The sequence below is a fragment of the Oreochromis aureus genome, linkage group 19 (genome assembly GCF_013358895.1).
Source record: "Oreochromis aureus strain Israel breed Guangdong linkage group 19, ZZ_aureus, whole genome shotgun sequence".
Classification (NCBI taxonomy): domain Eukaryota; kingdom Metazoa; phylum Chordata; class Actinopteri; order Cichliformes; family Cichlidae; genus Oreochromis; species Oreochromis aureus.
In genome coordinates, this window is record NC_052960.1 from 22,896,776 (window position 1) to 22,907,995 (window position 11,220).

General features: G+C 37.2%; 1 protein-coding gene across 1 annotated transcript; it reads left to right on the top strand.

Annotated features, from left to right (window-relative positions):
- The first annotated feature begins 864 nt into the window (after nucleotides 1–864).
- On the top strand, nucleotides 865–5,068 carry LOC116322371 (cytosolic 5'-nucleotidase 1A-like). The gene is made up of 6 exons (XM_031742413.2): nucleotides 865–969; nucleotides 3,102–3,197; nucleotides 3,512–3,635; nucleotides 4,005–4,133; nucleotides 4,237–4,421; nucleotides 4,639–5,068. The coding sequence occupies exons 1-6, from the start codon at nucleotides 946–948 to the stop codon at nucleotides 4,960–4,962; spliced, it is 882 nt and encodes a 293-aa protein (XP_031598273.2). The 5' UTR covers nucleotides 865–945; the 3' UTR covers nucleotides 4,963–5,068.
- The last annotated feature ends 6,152 nt before the right edge of the window (nucleotides 5,069–11,220 follow it).

Here is an 11,220-nt window from a genome sequence, read left to right on the forward strand (position 1 = left end):
TTGCACCATAATATATAATTTTGATATAAATGTATCATAAAGAACATAATCAAGAACATAATGAAAACACAACACAATGACGAAAACAAGCTTGAGAAGAATAACAACTAACTTCCAGTTTTGGTAGTAAATATATGAGTTCTTCATGACTTTCAGCTTTATGAAACTCGCCAACCAGCCCACTGCTGCTCCAGCAGTAGCTGACAGACCAGCTGCACCTGCATCATCATGACACAAAGAAGCTGAGAAATACTTATGCTTTGTGCCTAATAAGTAAATATCACTTCACAGTCACAGTGATACTGTATCGTACTGTATCGTTATCATTATCATTATCATTATCATTATTCACAGTTATCGTTATCGTTAATGATATAATTCATGATATCATTGTTATATTTATTATCATGATGATACAACACAGTGTCAAAGTTCAATCTAAAATTATGATATTTTCATGAACTTTTTCTTTTGCATGTTGTTGTAAGCTAAAATAGTAAAGAGTAAAATGGCATGATCCACTGTATCAAATGCAGCTATCAAATTGAAAAGCACAAGAACAACACAGCCCTCAGTAGCTATAAATGTGTCATTAAAAACTTTTTATAGGGCTGATTCAGTGCTGTGTACGGGTTTAAAACCAGATTGGAAAACCTCTACAACAATTAGTTTTTCCAGGAATGGCATTAATTGAACTTGAACTAAATTCAAAAAATTTCACTTCATAAGAAATGACTCTTGTTGCTATACAGAAACTAAGGACTTGTCAGACCTTTATCAAACAAACAAACCAATGGCATGGCAACAGGTTTCACAGGCTCTACATCATGACGTGGCTTTTCTAATTAGAGTTAAAAGGAAGAACAGCAGCTCCTGTTCTGCAGTCAGCAAAAAGAAGAAATTCAAGCTTACTTCTATCTGTGGTCCAATACTTTAAGAAGCACGATGAGTGAGGGCAAAACTTCTACAGTAAGTCAGTTTTTAATCTATGAATTTATGCTGGTTATGTAGTAGTTTTAACAACTTAGTGAAAGCTATATGCTCTGTTGGTGGATAATGGTGTGCCATCCTCTAGGTTTTTTTCACTTTATCATTTAATAAAACAGTATTACAGAAAGCTGTGCATTACTGACAAGAAAATATGTCTGTTATAGCAGTTTTTATAAATATAGTGTAAACTTCTACTAAGTATTCAAGAATAATTTTAAAAAAAAGATAAGCAGCTATGAACAGAGTCATTGAACTTTCTTCCTGTAACTGACACTACAACCAACTGTTGCAGTATACTACTCTAAACCGCTTTTCTTTTGACAAGTTAGGCAATTTCTTTCTTTTGTCACATACAGATAAGTGTTAAATCCCACAGCATTAATTTGAATATTATCTTGGGACCAAAACATTTGAATAATCCAAAAAGAGTAGATTTTGGAAAAATTGCTGCAGAGGGGGTAAAAGTCACTTGCTGGTCCACAAAAACTGGGGGAAACTGAGAGGAAGAGACCAGGTAGACCCAAAGACTCCGAACACAAGTTTCTGAGAGTCAACAGCTTGCTTGACGTGGCTCACAGCACCACGGATTAAAAGTGATTGTAGTAAGCAAATGCCAGTTTCAACTGCATAGAGAAGAGTTCGAGTTTCAGCTTTGACGGGTCAACCTGCAACAAAAAAGTAATTGCTAAAATGTCAGAATAAGAATAAACAACTTGCCTTGGCTATGAAACTCCATGGATGGACTACTACGTCTAAAAAACGTCGAAATACTATTTTGAGAAAAAGGTCAAAATGTGGAGATAACAGTTGTTGTTTCAAGACAAACTGTCACGACTGCTGTAGCCTCTTCGAAGTCCCTTGTGTAGATGAGTTAGTGAAACAAATTGATCAGCCATCTTGTGATACAATATACTCTGCCTGTGAAGGTGTGGTGAATGAGAGGACTCGAATGCAGAGCTCCTTCGGGAAGAACAGTGGGTTTATTTACAGTGAAGTGAAACAACAACAGTGCTGTACACAATAAAAGGTGACTCCCGATAGTGGTTTCCTTCTCTGGTCCCGACAGTGCTCGTGAGTCGTGACAGTGAAGTGAATATATAGCGACTCCAAAATGTTATCCGTGATCACTGGTAGAGCTCCTGTACTCCTCTCCAATCCGTAGTGACACAAGCACACAGAGCGATGACTTCAAGACAATCCATAGCTAACAGGTCTATCCAAAATACTGCCACGACTGTATTACCAAGCTTTGCTTAATGCTCCAGCGCTGGCTGACGCCCGACCACACTGTTAAATAGACAGCACTAAGATGGCAGATAATTACTGGCAGCCGGTCAGATCCGATTAGCTGCAGGTGTGGAAGGCGTCAGCGCTGGAGCGCTTCCGAGAGCGCGCATCTCCGTCAAGACGTAAACAAACACATAGGGAAATAGAGAGGGAGGAAGAGATAGAATAAACACAAAAACACAATGGGCAGGACTGTCAGAGCATGACACTGCCAGCCATTTCATTTTGTACAAATCCACTCTTCTGAGTTTGTGTTTTTCCGTCTGGCCAGATGCAGCTTTCTGCGCCATCTTTTAAACGTCCTTATTCATCACAACAATAAGTGTATGTGTTAAACATGTGTTAAACAGAAATCATATCCTTTTTTCTCACTAAAAACCAGTTCTGTGGGATGATTTTACTAACTCAGATTGATTCCTGTTAGGAAAAATTGTGGGTAACAGAAACAAAGTGGGAGAGTATACAAGAGTTATCGAACCAGACACAAGAACAGAAGACAAAATTAAATGGCAGTATTGGAAACTGAATACACTGAATACAAGGAAAATTCAATCATTTTCATTAAGGTCTTATAGGCAGAGAGAGATTGAAGGTTGAAAACATATTCATAAAAATATCCACACACAAATACAGATAAAGCATTAAAACCAACAAGTGAGAAGTGCAAAAAATTAATGAGATAAGATACATACTGTATGAGCTCAGAGGTCAAATAAGAAATTTACTTTTAATTTACTTTTACGATATGCAAAAAAATGTCTTTATTGAATTTTGGGAATGTTAAAATACTCAGAATATATTTTTTTCTCCTTTTTCTCCTTCAGCCTGATACAGAGATCCCTGTCACCATTGCCATGTCTTCAAGACTCCTCTTCAAGCAGGAACAGCAGGACCGTGGCCCTGCCTTCAATTTTGTCAAGGTCATATATTATGAGGGGAAAGCACACACACACACACGCACGCACGCACGCGCACACGCACGCACACGCACACACACACACGCACGTACGCACACACGCACAACACACACACGCGCACACACAACACAGACACAGGCACAGACACGCATGCACACACGCACAATTTTATGTAGTGATTAGATGTTAATGACTGTGGAAGATGAGAATATACCACATAAGAGAAAGTGCCACAGAAACCTGCACATAAATACTGCACTCACACAGTTATTTAACATTCACTTCATTTTAATTGCTCTTTCTTGTTTTGCTCTCAGGCTCTGAAGGCAGTCAATGCTGAACTTAGAAGCCATTACCCCGAGAGTGAGGAGCTCTTTAAAGTCATACTCATTGATGACAACCCATCATCAGGCATTCTCAAGCATAAGATCCATGAACATGGTGAGTTAATGATAACTCAAAACACACTTACACACTTACTATTAATTCAAGTAGATGGGTCTTATAAGGAAACCTCTAACTCTCTAACTCTACCAGTCTTTCTAAATCATTCAGGTTTTATTTGTACAGCACCTTTCATGCACTTCAAAGTTTTTCACAGATCACTTACAATAAGAAAATAAAACAACTAAAAAAATATAATAAAGTAGAATACACTTGAAAGTGTAAGTACTCTAAAAGCAAGTCAATAAAAAATAATAGATATAAGTAAGGAATAATAACACTATTGCTAACAGTACTCCTGATGAATCTAAACAGTTTTGGGGAAACAGATTGTCCAGCAGACTTTTCATTCATTCTTATTTGCAGGGCTGAAAGATCTCATCACTGTTTTATCTGTGACTGAAGATCAACTTGTGAGTGAGCTAAAAACAAACAACACCCACCTGTACCTGTCTGATAAACCAGGGTTGAAGGTTCAGGAAGCAGTGAATGAAGGTAAAAGTGTTAAATGTTGTTCTAACTTTAAGATGAAGTGCAGTCTGTGCTGTGGAACTTTAATGACTCAGTATTTTACTGTGAATTAATGTCCCTGCATCAGGTATAGCAGCTGCTACCATGTCCACCCCAAAGACGGATATGCCAGTGTCTGAGGATCAGCTGCATGTTGTCTTTGATGGCGACGCTGTCCTCTTCTCTAATGAGTCAGAGCTCGTGTTCCAGAGTGATGGACTACAAGGATACTTGAAGAATGAGAAGCAAAAGGTCAAAATTCCAATGAATGAGGTATGATAGAAACACATTTCAACTTCTTTAATGTTTAAAAAAAAACACCTTATTTAACTCCATGGTTATAGTTATGTTGGCCTTCAGTGATGTCATAAACAATATATATTTAATCATAGAAAAGAAAATTTCTGCTAGATTACATTCAAATAAACTGATATCAGCTAAATTATCCAAAATACACTTTCCTGCTTTGACCAGTTTGTCCTTTTTTCAGGGACCATTTAAAGGATTCTTGGAGGTTTTAATAAAACTGCAGAAAAAGTTGCATAGCAAAGGCCTGTGCAAGAAGTGTCCCATTCGTACCTACCTGGTGACATCTCGAGGGGCAGGCTGTGACGGTTACAGAGCTTTAAACACTCTGCACACCTGGGGTCTGGAGCTTGATGAATCTGTACTTCTGGGAGGGGGTAAGAAAGGTCCCACACTGCAGAGGATCAGGCCTCACATCTTCTTTGATGACCAGAAGAGTCATATTAATGCTGCATTAGAGGTCGGCTCAGTGGCATGTCTGGTGCCCTCACCAAAAAACAATAAATAGCAAATCCGTTTATTGGATTTTGTAACTGTTGGAAATATGTGAACTTGAAAAGTATGTTTCCATAATGCTTCATAGATGCAAACAAATAAACAAATAAACACCTTCATCTCGCCTATTGTTTTATTCTGCTGTATCACTGTTTGTATCAATTTTTACATTCTATCAAAAGATTTTTAGTAAATCAGCTTTTGTGAAAATCAGATGATGGTTTTCTTTTGATCCCTTGAGTGACGATGGAAATCATGGGATAGAATTTTGAATTTCATGGGATTTTTTTTGACAGCATACCAGATGCTTCAGTTAAGTTATCAGTAAATTTGGTTGTGTTCATTAGAAAATGTTTTTGTGCCAGACACTAAAATTTTTGAAACATCACAATACTGAAAAAGTTCCAAGGCTAGTATTTAGGTAAAAGTTGATAAGACTGGTTTTATCTTCATATTCACTTGTGCCATTTTAATCATAAAAGTAGTCAAATAAAGTGTTTAAAATATACTTTTCTTTCAAGACAAACCATACTTGTCACAGTAAAAAATGTTACACTATATGTTAAATATCATGCTATGATGTACTAATTTATCTGTTAATAAACAGGAATTATGATTCTTTTATTAAATAAAATATCTGTTATACATTTTTAACTATCAAACAGAGAAATGTTTTTTAAACTCTTACAGGCTGATATTTGGAAAATAATGACACAAAGTACATAAAAGGTAGGAACACGGAACACTTTATTTGTGTTTTTTTCAGTACTGTTGGGATTAAATAATTTGCAGTGCCTCAATAATGCTATGCTTTTTTATTAATAAGTGTTATTAAGTTATATAGTGTTGTATTAAGTGGACACAGCCCTGAAAAATAAAGGCATGAGACCATGTGTCCTTGGGGAGTAGAAAGCTGTAGACTCTCGCTCATGCTTGCCTGGGGAAATGTAGATAAGAGGGGACCATCTCTAGTGGAAAGTTACTGAGACACTGTTGTTTAGACTAGAATGAGAGATGTCTTCCATCAGATGCCTCTGAGGAATCAAAAGAACTCGGTGAAGTCTGATATTTACAGTACCCAGAGGTAGGAAAGAGTATTCTGTAGTAATAGGGCAACATTGACCTTAAAAAAACAAAGAAAAGAAAAGAAAAAATCAAACAAACTACAATGTGCCTGTCTAATCAAGTAAACAAAATCCTTAAACATTCCCTAAAGAATGTAAACCAGGTTATGTTTAACAGTTATTATCATTATTAAAGGAGCCAGTTGAGGTGGTTCGGGCATCTGACAAGGATGCCTCCTGGGCGCCTCCTGGGTGAGGTGTTCCGGGCATGTCCCACCGGGAGGAGGCCCCGGGGCAGACCCAGGACACGCTGGAGAGATTATATCTCTCGGCTGGCCTGGGAACGCCTTGGTGTTCCCCCGGATAAGCTGGAGGAGGTGGCTGGGGAGAGGGAGGTCTGGGCTTCTCTGCTTAGGCTGCTGCCCCCGCGACCCGGCCTCGGATAAAGCGGGTGAAGATGGATGGATGGATGGATGGATGGATTATTATTGTTTGATAAGAATGTAATGTCATATAGTGCGATTATGATATAATGTTCATATTTCAGCTTTTAACATAACCAGGTTTCACAAAACCAATGTCTGTCACATTTATAGACAACTTACTGGCAGTGTTGGAGATACTGCCAGTCCCCTTTTAAATATGTTTCCCGCAGGGTTACTGTTATGCTTTTCAAAACTTAACAAAAACTATTATTTAAACCTATGAGTTAAACTAGAAATCAAGTGAAAATTAATATGAATTTCTGTGTAAAGCATAAATGTTCAAATGGGGCGCTGAAATAAAGCTTAACTCATTTCATTTGAAAATGTAAAGAAAAGTTGCTCTAAGTGGCAGATCTTTCAATGACCACATCTAGCTATAGTATTTAAAAAATAAACAAAGGTACCTGAAATACAAAACATGGCTGATAAACCTGTATGTTATGACATTATATCATGCCGGTTTATAATTTCTCTCTGTGTCCAGTGCTTACCTTGTTTTTAGCACCACTGACAATTCACATTGTGTGGAATAGCTGGACACATGAAGCATTTGAGAAAATTGAATTCTATGTAACAGTGAGGTTGTGGCATATTCTTTTGCTCCCTGTAGGGGTACTAAATAATCTAATGTTACTATGGGTCATATCAGACAACAGAGACAAAACATGCCATATAGGCAGGAAAACAGATAAACTCCAATCCAAAAACAAAATATGCCTCATATGTATAAACTGAAATCAAATTCATCCATCCATTCTCTCCTGCTTATCTTTATCTGGGTTGATAGCCTATTCCAGCTACCACAGGATGAGAGGCAGAGTACACCCTGGACAGGTTGCCAATCTGACGCTGGGTTGACAACATTAACAAGAAACAAGAAAATAAAACATTCATATGCAAAATAGAAAAACAAAAACAAAATCCACATCATTTCTACAATCCTTGAGAATACACATCATGCTCTTCCAAATCCTGGTGAATTCTGTATTGCAAAATCCATGTCTGATTTGAAAGTAGTGTACACTACATGAACTGGTATATGAAGGATATTTTCACAAGTATTGGTCACTGGAAATCCGCAGGTAGTGATGAACTCAAGGCTTAGCTTTGAAGAGAAACCCAGGGCTGGAATGCTGTCACATCCAGTGCAGAAAACAAGAATATCTTCCAAAGAGACATCACTTTCAACTATAAGATAGAAAAAGTACAAAATCTAAATGAGATGCTAAATAAGACAATTGGTATACTGATACATTAAAATACCAAAAGATTAATGCAAAAGTAAAACTGATGCATATTTTGAAAATTAGGCTGTACTTTGAAAGTCACACATGAAGCTAATTAGCATTTAATCTATACAGTGAAACCATAATGTCGAAAAAAGAAATTAGTGAAGACCACAACAATTTAAGCTTAAGTGGATGCAGAAATAGTCTATTATTTGTACTCAGTAGTTTACTGAGGATTGGTAATAATACATTTATCTATGCTTTTAATATACTGAAGTGAAACTGAAATCACATTTGGGTACAATGTTCCTTGTAAATTCAGCACTTGTATCGGTACTTGGTATTCTATACCTACTGCACAATTACAGTTATCATTATAGTATTATATAGTGTTTAGTACCTTTTTATCGCTTAATTTTACACAAATTTAGCATTTTATTTATTTGTAATTTCTAGTTTTACATCTCTTGCAGATATAGTTTTTATATACTTATAAATGCACCATGGGCAGCATGGGGTGAAACAGAATTTCGGTACACTGTATACTGTGTATACTGTTGTATTGACAATAAAGCTCTTGAATCTTGAATTGTGTCTACTATCTTACCTTCTTTGTTATGACTACTATGTCTATAATGGTATGATGCTGCACAAAAGTGAGGATTTTGATTTATCATCTAACACTGTACCAAGTAGTAAACCTACATTCGGCCTCCTGAAGATAGTCTTGCCAGAAAGCCAGGGTCTGGCACTCGTCTTGAAATGCATTAGTCCCTCGTTCGGAGTGAATGATCTGGAATAGATTCTCCATATCAGTTGCTCTCAGGGCCATTCCAGTTTTCACAAAAAGGCACTTCATCTGAAGAGGGTATGTCTGTAGAGCATTGTTAAATATCCCTATGATATCTTTGCTCTTTGGGCTGAAGGAAGAACAACACTCGGTGTATAAATGCTCAATCAACAATCACTTTATTCCATACAATTCTCATTATTCCATAAAACACTTTGAGCATAAACATCCAGACGGGAGATATGGACAGGAGGGTGTCCGCCAGATCTCGAAGTGTCTGACCGTTTCTCACATTCTTATAGCTTCAGCCCCTCTCCAAAGTCATAAAACCTAAACATCCACATTCTTTCTCTCTCAGTGAGCCTAAGTTATGACCTTGGCTTCCTGTGCAGTATGTTCTGTTCTTTCTAATCAGACAAATAAGGCCATGATTCTCTGAAAACAGTATTTCTTATAAATCAGCAGTATAATGCATCATAAAACAGTGTAATGATTTCACAATCTTTAATCCAAGGCATAATGTGGCCTTAGCCGTATAATGATTCAACAATTCTTTTATTAGAAGTATAAGGTGGCATAAGATAGTATAATAATCTCACAGCATCTAGGACACCTAGAGACAACATTTTTTTCCCCTTACAGGGCCAGACTGTCTTAGATACAGAAAAAAGAATGCCCATATATGGAACAACTGAGTTGAAACATGACACACAGGGACCTGTCATGAATTGGAGTAAAAGTGACAGATTGCGTTCAAATACATCTGGTCTCTTGTTCCACAAGCATGACTTTTCTGTGAGTGTACAGTCAACCCAAATGCTACTAAATTATATTTATTTTTATTTGCATTATTTACATATTCACATGCCTGTATCAGCACACATACAAAGTTTTATGTGAATTTTAATTTTATGAATTAAAACTTTCTGTTTTGTTATGACCTGTACTAGAATGGGACTTTTTTTTAACTTGTGGGTGTAAGTCAAATGTTAATACTATTACTCTACAGACCTCTATCACCAAATAAAGATAAGTAGGGTAATATTTACTATTCATGAACATGTTTGTTTATATATTCACAAACAGTGAAAGACTGAACCACAGAATGTGACCTGCTTAGCTGTGCTGGAAACCTTATGGAGGATAAAGGCAAAGTAAAGATTTCTGCATGTAATATTCTCACACTTCTCTGAACAATGAAGTACATTAAATAAAAAAAATACACCATGCTGTACACATGTCCAATTTGCATAAACAAACACCCTCTAACCCCGTGGTAGCTAGGTAGGCCCTTGGAATCCTAAATTGGATAAGTGGAAGAGAATCGATGGATGAATGGAAGATAGTGGGATGGATGGATGGAGAAACTTAACAATCACATAAAAAATTTCTTAAATTAATGTTGTACTTTTTGTTGCTTTAAAAAAAAGTTTCATTAGATTATATATTGCTAAAAACTATGTATTGTAACAACTGAATGATGTGCTTTGCTTTTACACAATGTTTGCAGATTAAGCTTACGGGGCGTGAAATATTATAGAAATCACACGTTTCCACAATTAAACAAATTAACTGTTGTGCACAGTTTAGTCTCCACAATCACACGCTGTGAGTCTATCACACACTGTTTTTTACTGTGATATTTTTGTTTACTTAGCTTAGTCTAGCAATAGAAATCTACGGGCAATTACTAACCTTACACTATCAATTTCAATGCATTTAGTTCCGTTTCCAAAAGTTGATTCTGTTCTTAACAGCGTACACTATGTTACTCTGTTTGTGTCGGGGGACCCAATCCTTGGAGTTGTCCTTCTTGTTGAGAACCGGTTCAAGAACGGACCGGCTGTACGTGGACGGACAGCTCCACCACGACCCCGACATCACTCCGTGGCTGTATTAACTTCACACCAGATAAGAATCCGCTACACCCTTTCCCTATCCACTCACACTAACTTGCATTATCTGTTTAACTTACTAGTATCAAATCACATCTTAGGTGTGATATCATAGCAGTATTAACACCGTCACTCTCCGTCAATGGTTTGATTGGAATGTTTCCGGTTTTTTTTTTCTTCTTGTTTTTTCTTCTCTCCTTTTCCCCCTCTTGTTTTTATGCTGCTCACCCTTGTCTTTGGTTTCTTTCTTTTTTCTTTCTTTCACTGCTTCGATCACCTGCTTCCACACTCATCCACAAACAACATCCTTTATTTCGACACATACGCACAGCACGATCACGCACAGTCATGCGCTCAACGGCAGCACATTTACATCAGTCAGCGCACACAGTCGTATAGGATACACACACTTAAGCCAAGCGTACTCATATTAGTAAATATGCACACACATAGTCAGACTCAGGGAGCATCTCGCCACACATTTCTTCCCTCTCTCCCTCTCTTTATTTATGAACAAGTGATGTATTCTCTCCACCTGCCTAAGCGACACACACAGCATACACCCCTAGTTATACACAGACATCTATGGGTGCACTAAGATTCGTTACATGGAATGTAAATGGAGCTGGCTCCAGAGAAAAGAGGTTAAAAATATTTAACCAACTCAAAAACTACAGGCAGATGTTGTCCTTTACAAGAGACCCACAGACCTCTTAGAGGTTCGAATGAACTTAAAACACCTGAGTTTCCTAATGTGTTCTCAGCTTGTTATAATTCTAGACAAAGGGGAGTAGCAATTTTAATACAT